Below are 17,638 nucleotides of genomic sequence, written 5' to 3'. Positions count from 1 at the left end.
GTTGGAGTTATGCTTGACGTAGGTTGTTCTAGGATCACTTCTTGACCATAGTTTCACGATCGTGCTTTGCCTTCTCTTCTGGCTCTCTTTTGCGTATGTTAGCCACCATATATGCTAGTCGCTTGCTGCAGCTCCACATCATACCTTTACCTTACCCATAAGCTTAAATAGTCTTGATCGTGAGGGTGTCAGATTGCTGAGGCCCCGTGACTCACAGATACTTCCGAAACCAGCTTGCAGGTGCCGATGAGTCCATGTAGATGACGCAACCAAGCTCAAGGAGGAGCTCGATGAAGATCTTGTCCTTTGTGTTGTTTCGTTCTAGTTGATCAGTAGTGGAGCCCAGTTGGGGTCGATCGGGGACCTTGTCGCAATTGGGGTTCTTCTTTTATTTTGGTTCCGTAGTCGGACCTTGATTGTATTTGGATGTTGTAATGCTTTATTCATGTAATTGTGTGAAGTGGCGATTGTAAGCCAACTATGTATCTCTTTCCCTTATGTATTACATGGGTTGTGTGAAGATTACCTCACTTGCGACATTGCTTTCAATGCGGTTATGCCTCTAAGTCGTGCTTCGACACGTGGGAGATATAGCCGCATCGAGGGCGTTACAGCAAATGCTCATGAAATGCTTATGTAGTGATCTGGGTGTGCTTGTGCATGCATGCGATCTTGGTTGGGGCCCCCCACAACGCTTTCTTTATTTTCTCTTGCATGGGGTCATCGCCCCAGTTTTGTACAAGGGGTTACATGCAACTGAGGCAAGACCTGTACAAAAGGGTGGCTGCCGGGCAGTGCCCGAGAGCCTCGCACCTTACGGGTAGTACTTATGGAGATTCTCAATATTCCATGAGTTTTGCAACTGTGTGCCATCCCAGTCTCTAGACGGAGTACTCCAGGTCTGGTGAGTCATACCACCTGGTAAGGGCCTTCCCACTTTGGTGACAGCTTGTTTGTACCCTTGGTAGATTGAACACGCCTAACGACAAGGTCACCTTCCTCAAAACACCGGGCATGAACCCTGTGGCTATGATAGCGACGCAGGGCTTGCTGGTAGCATGCAGCATGCGTAGCAGCCCGGAGACGGTTTTCCTTGAGTAGCACAGCTTTGTCATGCTGGTGCTGATCTTGCACTACTTTATCATAGAAAAGTACTCGAGGGGACCCTCAAATGAATTCCGTGGGGATAACTGCTTTTGCCCCGTAGACCCGGGAGAACGGAGTCTGCTCGGTATCTCGATTAAGTGTCGTTTTGAGGGACCAGAGGACTACCGGCAGCTCCTCGATCCACCGCCTGTCGTGCTTCCGCAGCGTATCAAAAGTTTGTGCCTTGAGTCCACGAATCACTTCAGCGTTCGCCCTCTCAGCTTGTTGTAACGACCCGAGACCGACGCTCCGGACGCCTTCCAGTTATTTTTTGTTGTCGCTGTGTTTTTTGTTTTGCTAGTTGCATTTCATCATGTCATCATGCGCATTGCATCTGCATGTTTTCATAAAGCTTGCATCCATTTGTAGCTGCCATGTCCCCCTACCTTCGTTGACCGTTCCGAGACCACTCGGGTTTCATTTCCCTCTTGTATGACCGCCTAACCAACCTCTCTGCCTGCCTACATATCCAGTTGCAACCTGTTCGAAACTTCCCCGAACCCGAACCGGGCTATTGTTACCGATGGGTCCGGATCATCCCCAAACATCCCTAAAATGTCTTCAGTTCTTTCTTAGACTCTCCTAGCCTATTTTTCTCGGACCGTCCGATTACGATTGGAGGGCTCGAGTAGCCCCTAGCCTAACCACTCGCTGTATATATATCAGCCTAACCCTAACCCCTAGCTATCCCATCCATCATTTCCTCCCCGCCGCCGCAAAACCTCCACCTTGTCTCCTCCTCGTTTTCCCCTACAGCCCAATCCTGATAGCCTCCCTCCATCTTCGGGATCCTCTCTGTCCAAATCCATCGCCACCTTGTTCACCCAACCAACCAGCGCCGCTCACCGATCTCCTTGTTCCCAAGGCCTCATCCCCGCTGACGACCAAGACCAGCAACAAGCTTCCGCGGCCTCCTCTGCTTCACGATGAGACCGTAGCCTCCTCCAGCAACCTCCCGCAGGCCTGTACCTATGCCCCTGGCCTCCTCAAGCCAGAGCTCGCTAGCCGCTTCGATATGCTGCGAGCAGCAGCACCAGCAGATGAGCTCCGCTCCCGTTCTCTCCTTCCTCCGTCTTCCTGTTCCTCTCCCTTTTCTCTCCTCACACTCTAGTCTCTATTTCCCTTCTAAGCAGGAGCAGCCACGGACGTCTTTCCTCAAGTAGCAGTCGCCGCTGCATGGATCTCCGGCACCGGCTACGTCCATGCACCGGGTCCGCTCCATCCCCAAGTTTGCCACCTCGGATCCGGTCAACCCCAAGCTCCTTTGCCGGCGATGACGCGCCGCCAGGAGCAGTGCCCGCATGCCCCGTTGACCCCTCCAGCCACCCCGCCGCCAAGTCAAGCACTGGGTCACCGCTCCCCTGCTTTGCTTGCTCGATCACCTGCTTTGACCAGACGAGCACGCCCGCTTGCGAGGCCCAGCCGCACCGCTCCAGCGAGCCGACCCTGATCGGCCGGCCCAGCTGCCTCTTCTCCACCGACTGGGCTCGGCCCATGGTGAGCGCCCCAGTGCCCGCAAGATTCGGCCCGCATTATTTTTTTCTTTCTGCACGATTTTGTCTATTTATCCAGAGAACGCTCGTTTTACAGAAAAGTCCCTATAGTTCATGCATTTAATATCTCACAAACCGTGCATTGGATTAAAATGATTTAAACATGTAAAATGCTTAGAATTTCATCTAGTTTCATAATATCAAACTTTCAACCATGTTAAAAATGTTTAAATTGATTTTGCATCCCTAACATGGTGAGGGTTTATGGGCCCCTCTTGACGGTTCGCTTTGAATAAAACTCTTCTAGCAAGGCCCAACATTGGTTTTACCATTTGCCTAATAACAACTAAAACTTGCATAGGGACCGGATAGCACTCGAGGACTCTTAATCTACAACCCGGGCCAGTGCTCCTCATGAGTGTTGGTCCAAACCGGGCATCCTGCGGGGCCACCTCGGCAAAACTCGAGGGCTGGTTTTACTCGTAGCTTGTCACATCCGATCGTGGCTTGAGACAAGATACACACGACTACTATCAGGGTGTCGGCACGCCAGGAGGTCTTGCTGGACTTGTTTTACCATTATCGAAATGTCTTGTGCACCAAGATTCTGAGTATGATCGGAGGGTCCTGGGATGGAGGATTGTCTCCGCGGATCGTAAGCTTGTCATGGGGTAAGTTGGGACACCCCTGTTGGGTTTAAACTTTCGAGAGCCGTGCCCACGGTTATGTGGCAGATGGGAACTTGTTAATATCCGGTTTTAGTGGACTTGAACTAAACTCAACAAAATACACCAACCGCCTGTGTAATCATGATTGTCTCTTTTCGAGTGAGTTCGGGAAGAGAACACGGTTGGGTTATGTTTGAACGTAAGTAGTTCAGGATCACTTCTTGATCATTACTACATTGCGACCGTTACATAGCTTCTCATCTTATTCTTGTACTCGTAAGTTAGCCACCATACAAATGCTTAGTCGCTTGCTGCAACCTCACTATTTATTCATTCCATACCCATTAAGCTTTGCTAGTCTTGATACCCATGGTGATGGGATTGCTGAGTCCTTGTGGCTCATAGATTACTACAACAATAGTTACAGGTACAGGTTATGTGATGTTCTGACGCGAGTGCAATGCTTGCTTGTTTTGGAGTTCTTCTCCTTCTTCGATCAAGGGATAGGTTCCGGGTCGGGGAGCCTGGGCTAGCAAGGTGGATGTGGTTCTTCTTTTTTTGTTTGATTTCATCCGTAGTCGGATCCTGCTCTTCTGTATGATGATTGCTATGTATTGATGAACTATTGTATTCATGTTGTAGCTTGTGGCAAGTGTAAGCCTTTATCTTGTATTCTCATCTACTCAGTACATGGTATGTTGTAATGATATCCACCTTGCTATGCGCTCAAAATGCGATTGTGCCCCGATCATGAATTCATCACGTGATTGGGATAGAATCGCATCTTGGGTGCTACAAGTTGGTATCGGAGCCTTACCGACCTTAGGAGCCCCGTTGATTGATCGAACTGCTGCCATTGTTGAGTCTAGAAGAAACTATTTGGAGTCTAGTTATATCGGAGAGTGGGAATTTTTTACTCCTTATCCCCTTCGTCGCTCTGGTGAGGACCCGTGACGTAGGTGTTTTCCCACTCTTCTATGCTTCTTCACTCAATTTGTATTTAGGATCATGCGAGTATTGTTGGATTGCTGCGATATCATTGTAACGGGGATTCTGTCTTCGTGCCTCCTGACATTTAGGGGTTGTGGCAGTGTCCCGGGGAGTTGAGCTCCAAGGTGTTATTTTGTCATAGTGTTTATCGTTTCAGTTCCGGAATACCACAGGTCGCCGACATAAAAAACGCTTCTATACTCTCTATGGTGACAGTAGTTTCACGGCACCCAGTACTGAGAGAGCGATCAGATGTATTGCCACAGCTAGTATATCAGATGTTTTCGAAGGTCTGAGGTACACGATTTCTGAGGTTTTCTTGGTTATGTGTTGACGGATGTATACAGTGGAGTGTAGGATCTGTTAGTTGTGTGAGATATTTGTGCCACCCTATATCCCCAACACCACATTGCATAACCAGAAAGTTTTGGGAGTTTTTAGGTGGGAATTCAAGTAGTTACCTAGGTTTATCCTTCCAACAAATGCATGAGGGGTTATGTATTTGTTTCTAGCTTATTCTGCAAGGCAAATCCTTTGTTTTGTTCTTCAGTTGTGGTATTCGAGTTGCTTCAATGTCAAGTGTTGATTCCATACTTTTCTATCGGAGTGCTAATCCTTGATCATCAAGATTGTCATGTCAATTCTTTTCCAATCGGCGTGCTTCTCTTCAAGTGGATCCGGTCATTCCAACATATGCAACATCAGTTCTCAGTTTTCTTAATGTTGGCCATTTCATCCGTCCCAAGTTGCCTTTATTTTTTCCACCATCCCACCCTTTTTCTTCAAGGATTCAGATTTCTTAATCATGTATCCTTTTAGTTGTAAGAAGCCTCTTCATTGTTTTCCTTCAATGTTCTTACTCGGTAATTCCTCATAAAGATGCTTAGGAGCTATAAGTGCATCATTATTCGTTCTCTTTTCTTCTCCCGTGGATTCAATTCAAGCTTTTGGTGTTGATCATATCCCTTTCCTCGTTCCAAATGCTTTCCCATGCTGGTGCACCTCATAATCATTCCCCGCTTGCTATTCAATTGTTCCGGAGTGCCAAAGATATCTCTGAAGATTTGTGTTTCCACTCTGCATCCATTCAAGCTATTTCGAGGTGTTACCTCATTCAAGCCATTTAATTCAACCGGTGCAATCTCTCCTTAAAAATCATTCAACGGTGTTCTCTTTTGAGTGTGCCCTAACCCACAGGTCTTTTCCCAGGATCTTACCTGACTCTCCTAATTTTCCGGGGTTATTCTCAAATTCTTTCAAAGTTTGACGTAAGAATGAATTATCATCAGTCATATGTCTTTCTCCAAGATCTTTCAAATTCTTTTCATTGTTGGTTCGACCTTTCTATTCTTCATTGTTCCGGAGTGCCTCGCCAATTCTGCATGGTGGTGTTTCTCATTGCCATTGTCAGCGTTGAATGCCAAATAATATTTTCTCTTAAATCCTGCTCCGCTCTCTTCAAGATTCTTGGTTCAAGCTTCACGTTATCCTCTGAAGTGTTCCGACCATGAGAAATTCTTTCCATATCCATCCGGAGTATTTCAGAAGTTGTTTTTTCTTTGATTCCTTGAAGGCCATCATTCCGGAAGAATTCGTCATTCACAACTTTGTGCTCTCGTTTCCCCATTCTTACCGGTGCGTCGTTCAAGTATTCTCTAGTCGGCTTGTCATCTCTTCATTGTCCTGTATATAAATTCACTTAAGTATCTTCGTTCGTTTTCTAATTCTTCCCGGTGATTCGTTCCCTTTGTTTTGTTTGTTTTCAATTCTATGGTGGTTCATTTGAGATTCCTCTTCCTTTGTTCTCGTATCAATTAATTCGTTCATTCCAAATCCTACCGGTGGTTCGTTGAAGATTTTCCAAAGTTTGCTCTATATATCTCTTAATCCTTTCAAGAGGAATAAGTAGTATGCAAATCCATTGCTTGCCATCAATTTAAACTAATGAAGGATACGCATAATATAATTCTTATTCTTGTATCATCCAAGTGTTTAATCTCTTCTTTTCGGAGTTTGTCTATCATATCACATTCTTGGTTTGAAGTGTTCTTTTATTTTCCGAAGTTCAAAATTTCCTCGGCCATCTCGTCGAAACCTCCATCTAAATCACTACAAGGCTTTAATCATGTTCTTTTCATCCATCACTTCCTTCTCATCATCCTTTCATTACCGGAGTTCTCACTAAGGCTCAACATGGTGGTTCGTCAAGGGTTCCTTTCATTCTTCAATTGTTCTTCAAGATTTCTCTTGAAGTTAAGATCCGCCAAGCTATACTCTAAAATAAATATGGTGCTCAACACATGTTTTGTTTTGAGGAGTTCAAGCATCCTTCACCTTGCATCCGCAGTGCACTTCTTTCTATCTTATGTTTTGAGGTGGTGTTATGTCATTCTTGACAATTTCCCTTCGTGATTCAAAAGTTGTTAGGAATGAGATATTTTAAGACCATTGTTTTCTCCTCGTTCAGGAGATCATGTCTATCAATCAATCTCTTCGTTGGAGTTATCTTGTGTCATATTTCACCTAAAGCCTTCCCTAAGGATTGTGCTAATTGTGGTGCTTATCTATGATCCAAGTTTTATCCTATCCTCTTGGCGAAAGAAATTTTTCATCTCTTCATTGATCTCAAGCAAGCAATTGTTTTTGTTAGTGGCAGAATTTCACCTCTAGTTTTGAGATGTTTTCATAAGCCCACGAGGAGTACATCATTTGATTGTTGATTCTTCAACAACCCCGTCCAGTCCTTCTTTTAAGGATGCTCTCTAAAATTCATTTGAGGTAGAACATGTTGTTTTCTTCTCCGTTCCTTTCATTCCAGTCTTTCATTTCTTCCGGAGGCATTGCGATGTTGCTCTCTTCGAACCATCATATTGTTTTGTCAAGATCATGTTCTATCATTGCTTATCCATTTAATCGAAGTGTTGTGTATATCATTCCTCTTTTAACTGGAGTCTCATCCAAGTGTTTCCATTTTGCCAAGTTCATATTCAATTGCTTCCATTTCCAAACAGAGTGTTGTCATAATTGTTCTTTATCGTTCCTTGTACATCTCGTTTCAACTGGAGTGCTTGTATGTACTTCTTGTCCATTGTAACCCTTTTCTTATGTCTTTCAACCTACAAGGTTCTTGTAATGTTCCTTGTTCCTCTTGCTAAACTGAGTATTTTTAAATTTCGGTCTCCTCCATCATGTCATTTCTTCAAGCTTTGTGACTTCTCAAGGTTCGTGGTTTAACTCATTTGTCAATGAAGCAATTTTGTTTTACCTCTTGCTCTTCCGCTTCTCTCTGGTTCCATCCTTAGAACTCAGGACGAGATCTCTTGTAAGTGGGGGAGTGTTGTGACGACCCCAGACCGACGCTCCAGACGCCTCCCAGTTATTTTTGTTGTCGTTGTGTTTTTTTTATTTTGCTTGTTGCATTTCATCATGTCATCATGCGCATTGCATCTGCATGTTTTCATAAAGCTTGCATCCATTCATAGCTACCACGTCCCCTGCTTTCATTGACCGTTCCGAGACCACTCGGGTTTCGTTTCCCTCCTGTATGACCGCCTAACCAACCTCTCTGCCTGCCTACATACCCAGTTGCAACCTGTTCGAAACTTCCCCGAACCCTAACCGGGTTATCGTTACCGATGGGTCCGGATAATCTCCAAACATCCCTAAAATATCTTCAGTTCTTTGTTAGACTCTCCCAGCCAATTTTTATCGGACTGTCCGATTATGTTCGAAGGGCCCAAGTAGCCCCTAACCTAACCACTCGTTGTATATATATCAGCCTAACCCTAACCCCTAGCTATCCCATCCATCATTTCCTCTCCGCCACCGCAAAACCTCCACCTTGTCTCCTCCTCGTTTCCCCTACAGGCTACAGCCCAATCCCGACAGCCTCCCTCCATCCTCGGGATCCTCCCCGTCCAAATCCATCGCCACCTTGTTCACCCAACCAACCAGCGCTGCTCGCCGATCTCCTCGTGCCCGAGGCCTCATCCCCGTCGATGACCAAGACCAGCAGTAAGCTTCCGCGGCCTCCTCTACTTCACGATGAGACCACAACCTCCTCCCCCGATCTCCCACAGGCTCGTGCCTGTGCCCCCTGGCCTCCTCAAGCCGGAGCTCGCCAGCCGCTTCAATCTACCGCGAGCAGCAGCACCACCAGATGAGCTCCGCTCCCATTCTCTCCTTCCTCCGTCTTCCTTTTCCTCTCCCTTTTCTCTCCTCACACTCCGGTCTCTGTCTCCCTTCTAAGCAGGAGTAGCCATGGGCGTCTTTCCTCAAGTAGTAACCGCCGATGCATGGATCTCTGCCACCGGCTGCTTCCATGCGCCGGGTCCCCTCCATCCCCAAGTTCGCCGCCTCGGATCCGGTGGACCCAAAGCTCCTCTGCCGACCATGATGCGCCGCCAGGAGAAGTGCTCGCATGCCCTATTGACCCCTCCAGCCACCCCGCCGCCAAGTCAAGCACCGGGTCGCCGCTCCCCTGCTTCGCTCACTCGATCCACTGTGTTGACCAGACGAGTGCGCCCGCTCGCGAGGCCCAGCCGAACCGCTCTAGTGACTCGGCCCAGATCTGCCGGCCCAGCTGCCTCTTCTCCACCGACTGGGCTTGGCCCATGCTGAGCGCCCCAGTGTCCACCAGATTCGGCCCGCATCATTTTTTTCTTTCTGGATGATTTTGTCTATTTCTCTAGAGAACGCCAGTTTGACAGAAAAGTCCCTAAAGTTCATGCATTTCATATCTCACAAACCGTGCATCGGATTAAAATGATTTAAACATGTAAAATGCTTAGAATTTCATCTAGTTTCATAATATCCAACTTTCATCCATGTTAAAAATGTTTCAATTGTTGTTTGCATTTGTTTGCTTAAATGTCATGTTAAAATGATTTATTGCTTAAGTAATTAACCGTATATCCGAATTATATAAAGTTTATATGTAAATGGGTTAGAAAAATGCATAGATTAACATGGTGCACTTATTTTGCATGTTTAACAACTCTAAAATTGTGTTTAGGGCATAATAGTAGCAAATTCCAATTATGCATATAATGTTTTTCCGGACTTGTTGTTTGTTGTTCCAGCCTCATTTAAACTTGCCTAAATAGTTAAATTAATATGCTTCACCTCTTGCCATGTTAACAAACATTTAATTTTGATGAGTAGAATAAACGAGAGCGAACTAAATAATTGAATGTGGTGTTTCGTCAATATGCAACTCGTTGCATATTGAGCTCCAGTTAACTTGTAGTATTGTTTATTGCACTTTGCCATGCCATGACTCATTAAACTGGTCATGCATCATACTTCATTGTGCATCATGCCATGTTTATGTGATGGTTGTTTACCATGATGTTTGCTTCTTTCCGGTTGCCCTTCTTCTCTATAGTTCAGGTTACATTGCGATTGTGAGGGCCCGTTCGACTACGTTGGTTCGTCTACTTCATGGACTCGATCTTCTTCCTAGCGGGATTTCAGGCAAGATGACCGTTACCTTGGATGTCACTACTATCTTTGCTATGCTAGTTGTCTCGATGCTATCACTATGTCGCGCTACCTACCACTTGTTTATCAAGCCTCCCAAATTGCCATGATAGCCTCTAACCTTTTCCACCATCCTAGCAAACTGTTGTTTGGCTATGTTACCGCTTTGCTCAACCCCTCTTATAGCGTTGCTAGTTGTAGATGCAGTTGCAGGTTGTTCCATGTTGGGACATGGATAGCATGGATATCATGGGATATCACAATATCTTTTACTTAATTAATGCATCTATATACTTGGTAAAGGGTGGAAGGCTCGGCCTTTGGCCCGGTGCTTTGTTCCACTCTTGCCGCCTTAGTTTCCGTCATACCGGTGTTATGTTCCTTGATGTTGTGTCCCTAACACGGTGATGGTTTATGGGCCCCTCTTGACACTTCGTTGTGAATAAAACTCTTCCAGCAAGGCCCAACATTGGTTTTACCATTTGCCTAATAACAACTAAAACTTTCATAGGGACCGGCTAGCACCCGAGGACTCTTAATCTACAACCCAGGCCAGTGCTCCTCATGAGTGTTGGTCCAAACTGGGCAGCCTACGGGGCCACCTTGGGGACACTCAAGGGCTGGCTTCACTCATAGCTTCTCCCATCCAATCGTGGCCTGAGGCGAGATATGCGCGGCTACTATTAGGGTGTCGGAACGTCGGGAGGTCTTGCTAGGCTTTTTTTACCATTGTCAAAATGTCTTGTGCACCGGGATTCCGAGTCTGATCGGAGGGTCCCGCGATGGAGGATTGTCTCCACGGATCACGAGCTTGTCTTGGGCTAAGTTGGGACACCCCTGCAGGGTTTAAACTTTCGAGAGACGTGCCCGCGGTTATGTGGAAGATGGGAATTTGTTAATATCCGGTTGTGGTGGACTTGAACTAAACTCAATAAAATACACCAACCGCATGTGTAACCGTGCTCTTTTCGACTAAGTTTGGGAAGAGAACACGGTTGGGTTATGTTTGAACGTAAGTAGTTTAGGATCACTTCTTGATCATTACTAGTTTGCCACTATTGCGTAGCTTCTCGTCTTATTCGTATACTCGTAAGTTAGCCACCATACAAATGCTTAGTCACTTTCTGTAACCTCATTATTTATCAATTCCATACCCTTTAAGCTTTGCTAGTCTTGATACCCATGGTAATGGGATTGCTGAGTCCTTGTGGCTCACAGATTACTACAACAGTTGCAGGTACAGGTTATGCGATGTTCTGACGCGAGTGTGATGCTTGCTTGTTTTGGAGTTCTTCTCCTTCTTCGATCAAGGGATAGGTTCCAGGTCGGGGAGCCTAGGCTAGCAGGGTGGATGCCGTTCTTCTTTTTCCATTTGATTTCATCTGTAGTCGGATCCTGCTCTTCTGTATGATGATTGCTATGTATTGATGAACTGTTGTATTCGTGGTGTAGCTTGTGGCGAGTGTAAGCCTTTATGTTGTATTCGCATCTATTCAGTACACGGTATGTTGTAATGATATCCACCTTGCTATGCGCTCGAAATGCGATTGTGCCCCGATCATGAATTCATCACATGATTGGGATAGAATCGCATCGTGGGTGCTACAGTTGTCCATTGCTCCGCGGGTGTGCCACAGAAGCGAATGAGATTTTGCATCTGAGGGTATGAACGTATTGCATGAAGGCGTGGCTCATGAACTGGGTGCCGTTGTCAGTGATGATCCTTGCTGGAACTTCGAAACGACACACCAATTATTTCAAGAACTTGATAGCTAACTGAGCAGTCACCTTTCTCACGGCAGTCACTTCCGGCCACTTTCTAAACTTGTCGATGGCAACGAACAATAATTCAAAGCCCCCTATTGCTCGGGGGAAGGGGCCGAGGATATTGAGCCCCCAGACCGAAAATGGCCATGATAGAGGGATTGTGTGAAGAGCTTGGGCAGGCAGGTGTATTTTCTTGGAATGGAACTAACGGGATTCACATTTCGTGACTAACTCAACCACATATTGGGGGTTGTGGGCCAATAGAATCCTTGCTGGAATGCTTCCCAAACTAATGCCCTTGATCCAATGAGGGAGCCGCACATTCCTGTAAGTGCACCTAGTGCCCCTTAGTGATTTTGGGTGTATTAAAGACTTATAGGTTAAGGGACTAATGTGTTTTTGAGTGTACACAGGTCTATTAGTCTATGAGGAGTTTGATATTTACAGAGAAAGTCGACCCCTAAAAATGAAGTTCTTCGACTGAAGACTTTGAATTTCTGAAGACTTTCTGAAGACTTTGAAAGTGAAGAAATTGGTGCAATCCTAAAGACTTGGTATTCATTCGAGGAACATGAAGAATGAAGACTTTTGTTTTCGTAGTTTCATTTTTTCTCTTTCTTGAGTCATAGGAAACACCGTACTGTTAAAGGGGTCGAGGAAATACTAAGGAAAAATTTCCATGGTGCTCAACTCAAAATCCTACACCTACCAATCGCTTCGAGTGAAGCCATTGGAAATCTCATACAGTTCAGTCATATTCTTAAGTGACAGAGACGAAGTTCTTCTAGTCTCTGAGGAATTTGTTCTGACTGAGGAGCTAGGAATTCGCCAGTGTGGATTGCCTACACAGTGAGGAACATGATAGCTCTGAGGAATTTGATCCTCAAATTTCCGATCGTTGCTGTGCTATGCGCCAGCTGTCCCAAAATACCTATCCACCTAACGGTCATATCATTGAAGGGCATTTATGGCTTATCATGTCGGGCTGCTCCCTAGGCTATAAATAGCCGCCCCCTACAACCTATAGCTGGTTGGCTGTTCTAAGAGAAACTGACACTTGTCATTTGAGAGCATCCCATCCTCCGAGGACTTTGAGCGAAAATCATCAAGTGTGGAAAACCCAAACCCAAACACCTAAAAACCCCAAGTGATTGAGCATCACTTAAGAGATTGATCCTGCGTGGATCCGACGCTTGTTACCTTTGAAGATTGTGCTTCTTCCAGACGGTTAGGCGTCATGGTCTAGAGTATCCAAGAGGAATTGTGGATCGCCGAGTGACCAAGTTTGTGAAGGTTCGGAAGTCACCTGAAGACTTACCACAAGTGATTGGGTGAGGTCTGTGTGACCTTAGCTCAAGGAGAATACGGAGAGGACTATGTGTCCGGGACTGTGTGTCCTCAGGTTTAAATACCTAGCCGCTCCAACCAGATGTACAACTGAGACAGCAGTTGGAACTGGTCTACCAAATCATTGTCTTCACCAAGCTCACTGGTTCTATTTCCTCAACTCTTTCATTTCCTCATAACTGTGTTGAGTGCTTGCTCGTATCTGTGTTTGAAGACTTTGACTGAAGACTTTCTCAATTTCCTTAGTTCAATTTCTTCAGTCTGTTTGTCTTCATCATGTGTTATCATGTGTTTATGTTTTTTGTATTCTGTGCTTGTCTTCATTTCATCATGATGACTATGCTTGTGTTCTGTTATGTTTACTTTTGAGTACTTATTTCGCTGCTAGTAGTTCTTCGCTAAGGAATTTCCTCACCTGCAAATTCTTCAGTGAAGAATTCATAAAAAATCGTCTATTCACCCCCCTCTAGTCGATATAACGCACTTTCAATTCCTCTGTGAATCTCACCAGCAGTTCCTTTCCATCCTCCGGCAAACTCACATCAATTTCACACCGTTGGGCCTCCTTCTGTATAGAGTTTCATCGACAAACTGATACATACTGGCCCTCCGAGCTACTCTTTCAGCTTCATCTTGGTTGCCTGGGAGTTCTCTAGTTTGGAGGAAGTGGACAATGTGCCTTGCCCAAGTTGGAGCCTGGGGCTCGGCAATGAGGATTAGCGGCACCTCCTCTGCTGCGGGAGCACCAACCTCGTTCGTGGGGTCCATAGGCCCGGCTGGAGGGGGTGGTCCAGCAGGGTTTGAGGAGTTGTTGCCGGTAGGGTCTCTGCCGGGAGAGGATGGCTCTACCGGAAGAGGCTTACCGTAGTCCAACTTTCTCCTCTTCCGGGCCATTGTGGCGGGTGATACGGAGGGTTCACTACTGAAATCAGGGATTTTGTCGTCTGCCAGTTCTTTGTCGTCTGCTTGGTGACAGCAAAGAAGGTCTTTGCCATCAGCTACCAAACAACAGACGGCAAAGAACTGGCAGACGACAAAGATGGTCTTTGCCATCTGTTATTTCTTTGCCGTCTGCTGGCAGATGGCAAAGAATCTTTGTCATCTGCCATCAGACGGCAAAGAGGTGCCAGCAGATGACAGTACACTAAAATGGTCCCCCCTCTTTACCGTCTGCCAGCAAATGGCAAAGAATCTTTGCCGTCTACTAGCAGACGGCAAAGAGGGGGGCTATCTTAGGATCCGACCGCGGGATCTCATTCCCCCGATGGGCCGAAAGAAGCATAGTCCCCCACCAAACCCTACTCCGCCCCCGCATCCGCCCATCGGCGCCCTCCTTCGCCTCGCCGATGTGCCAGGGTTGCCGGTCCTCCTCCGCGCCCACGGCACCGTCCACTCCTGCGTCGCCGCCGTCCTCACCGACCCCGCCGCCCGTGCACGCCAACACCAGGCTGCCCTCCTCGCCGCGCGTCGTGCCATCGACCTCGCGCCCGACTCCGTCGAGCTCGCCCAGTTTTGCGCCCTCCTCCTCTACGAGGCCGCCAGCGACAACCGCGCCTATGAGGAGGTCATCGCCGAGTGCGAGCGCGGGCTCAGGATCGACGACCCCTCCGACCCGGAGCCCCACTCGCTCAAGCTGCCCACCCCCGACCCCGACCAGCTCTGGGCCGAGCTCCGCAACTGCGCCTCTGCTCTCCTCCAGCTGGCGCGCCACCGCGCCTCGTCTCCTCCAGTCGGTAGGCTACCCAACCACCCCCCCCCCCCCCCCCCCCCCCCCCCCCCCCAGCTCGGCGCACAGTCCGCCCTGGAAGGGCACGGATGAGGCCGGCGTGCCTCCAGCGGGTAGGAGCGACCCCGCCTCTCACCCTCTCTGCTGTGCTCGGCCTAGGTCCAACCCCGCACCCCTACCCCTACCTCCGGCGGTCCTCTATTTTGCCTAGTAAAGTTGTTCATAGCATCATTAGCAATTCCTATGATTTTGCGAGAAGTTCAGTTCGTGTTTCTGAATGTTGAGTTACATACATATGCAGACCTATTTGTGTTATATATAAGTCAGGCCTTTGTTCTCTTCAAATCGTTACTCTGCACTAAGTTTATCTATTAGTAGAACTCAAAGTGGCAGGACATGTATCTGTTTCATTTTTCTGACTTCGACTATGTGAGTGCATTGTAATCCAAGAGATTGTTCTTCATTCTTCTTGCAGGAAAGACGTGATAATTAGGAAAATTTTGCTGATACACTGTCAGAGAGTATTGGTCGACTAATGGCAATCCGTCTCCTATCGCGTCAAAATCTGAGGAAGTTGGCCGCTTCCCTCACACTCCTTACTCCATCCCAGAAGATACTACTTTCGCCTTCCCATCTGGCTCTTAGGTATTTGTTCACTCTTATCTCTTTTAGTCCTTAATTATAATGCTAGATTGTCGGCAGATTCCCTGGCTCCAGTAAGGCGATTCGGGCCTCCGGTAAGGCGATTCCGTGAGTCCTGTGCGCTAAGATTGGCGGGATTTTCGCTGGAGTCTACTCTAATTTTCTCTCTTAAGTTTCAGGGCAGGGAGCGCCGCGGGTTGCTCAAGGTGGCTCTACTGGCGTGCTTGCTCGTCGTTTGCTCCGGGAGAGGTGAATGGTTAGCTACTTAGCTTAGCCCTCCTCTTGTCTCTTGGTTGCAATTTGCTAGTTTGGGGTTGGTCCTGCTCATAGTTGGAGCAGTCCGTCATGCATAATTTGTTTGATTTGCCTCCAAATGGGTGTATACATGTAAAAATCGGCAACGCCGGATCAAATTGATTTCAATGCACTTTCTTTTTCATAATTAGAGTTATGAAGCTCAAACTGACCATATCAGCAGTAGTCACCGGCACATTCCGATTTAAAATGCTGACTCGAAATGTGTGTGGTAGGTATAGTCTTGTAGCATGGTGAGATTCAGACTCGGCTGTTTTCTTTTCTTTTTTGTTCCTACAAGACGTTCAACTTAGCTTTAAAAAGTACTACAGTAAATTTGGATACTAGAAATGTTATATGACTCTGTTCTCCATGTATCCAGCATTATCCATGTTGCTCTTGACATTGATGCTTTATGAACAAGTAGAACACACATGACAAGATAGCTGTCAATGAAGGCTATGAGGTTTAGGAGAGACTTCGTGGATGTTTTTGCCTGTTACCACGTGTTGGCCACTAGAACAAGTAGACATTTTAGATGGCCCTTTTTGTCTATACGTTGTGTGTGTCATGTGTTAGAACTGGGATTGGTTTTGGTTTTGGCCTTGATAATACTAACTCTACCCTTTAGTTCAATCAGTTTCAAGGCCGCCCTTTTGCACTCCACAATTCAGCCCTCTATTTTCCTGTTTAAAAAAGATGTGCTTATGTCATTGTGGAGTGACTTGCAGGTGCCTCATGTGGATTTTTGTTCAGTAAGATCGACCTGACGCCTCATATTTTAATTTGGACAACTGGACTTGGTATTATGTATTTAGTGGTTCTACAAATGGTTCTTCTATGGTTGACATCACAATTCTTCTAATGAGTAGGTAATTTTAACACCATCTACTATCAGTTCTGTAATACCCATTGGCGTTGGCTGGCAAGTATTATTAGTTTATATGAGCATGTTCATTTATACTGATGTAACTGATCTAAAAGGATTGGAGTAGTTTGGAAAAATCAACTTAAATGGTGACTCAACATATTTTCACAAGGAGGTTATTACACGCAAAAAAAAGTTCCTCTTAGAGCATTGCCTTCAGTTTCCCCCCTTCTACCATATAGTAGTACTGATTATATGTGTCATCTCGATATTAATTTAGTTGCGAATTTTGTGTATGCCTTGAGAGTTTTGTATTTGCTTCTCAATTGGTTTCGTTTAGTTACAGCAGTATGCCAAATAATCCAAAAATAACTAATTAAATCATTGGACCGGCCAGATATAAAGAGCATGATTTATACCATCAAATGAACATATATTTTTATATGAAATGAAGGCACAATCTTAAATCAGTGGGTGCATGCACTGCTTCCTGCCTCTGTGCTTGCAATTTAAATGCATTATATTTTACTCGCTAATACATCTTGAATAATCTAAAAAGTATATTTTAATCACTAATACATCCTACAGCATTGCATTTCACCAAGTGAAATGCAACATTTCTACTCCTAACCCATTTTCTCTTTCTTAGTGTTTTTGTTATGCAGGTTGGAAGAAAGGAACAAGATCCACAAAAGATCTTAGTAATAAGATAGTTTTGACTTTGTGAAACTTGCTACCTATCGATGAAACTGTGTAATATTGATGAAACTATGTATATCTATGGATGAAACTTGCACTATTGGTAACATGTGTTGGATATGTGTTCATGACTATTGGTAATATGTGTTGGATATGTGTGTGTGTGTGTGATTTTCTATGAAAATGAATTGATATGAGAAAAAATAGAATTAAATGGGGGTAATATAGGTTCTTTGCCATCAGCTGGAAGATGGCAAAATGGCAAAGAGGCCTCTTTGCCATCTGCCAGCAGATGGCAAACAGCCTGCTGCCTTTGTCGTCTGCTAGCAGATGGAAAAGAGCCATGCCCTTTGCCGTCCGCCAGCAGACGGCAAAGTGCCCTTTGTCGTAGCTCGTTCAGCCGGACGTTTTGCCGTCTGCTAGCTGACGGCAAAGGCCTTTGCCGTCTGCAAGGCATGCCTTTGCCGTCCGCCATTGCAGATGGCAAAGTTCCTGATTCCTGTAGTGGTTGAGAGAG

General features: G+C 46.0%; 1 protein-coding gene across 12 annotated transcripts; it reads left to right on the top strand.

Annotated features, from left to right (window-relative positions):
- The first annotated feature begins 14,123 nt into the window (after positions 1–14,123).
- LOC125520645 (uncharacterized) lies at positions 14,124–17,262 on the top strand. 12 transcript variants are annotated; one of them, XR_015610988.1, is made up of 4 exons: positions 14,124–14,625; positions 15,094–15,263; positions 15,440–15,509; positions 16,286–17,262. XR_015610988.1 is itself a non-coding variant. In XM_087535730.1 (2 exons), the coding sequence occupies exons 1-2, from the start codon at positions 14,157–14,159 to the stop codon at positions 15,102–15,104; spliced, it is 480 nt and encodes a 159-aa protein (XP_087391856.1). In that variant the 5' UTR covers positions 14,124–14,156; the 3' UTR covers positions 15,105–17,262. The 12 variants fall into 12 exon arrangements, 1 of the variants encoding a protein (XP_087391856.1); XR_015610987.1 differs by having other exon boundaries at positions 15,440–15,516; XR_015610989.1 differs by having other exon boundaries at positions 15,434–15,509.
- Positions 17,263–17,638: the final 376 nt, after the last annotated feature.

Source organism: Triticum urartu, chromosome 7A (genome assembly GCF_056163025.1).
Source record: "Triticum urartu cultivar PI428250 chromosome 7A, HENAU_Tu73, whole genome shotgun sequence".
NCBI lineage: Eukaryota > Viridiplantae > Streptophyta > Magnoliopsida > Poales > Poaceae > Triticum > Triticum urartu.
This window is presented reverse-complemented; position numbering and strand designations above follow the sequence as displayed.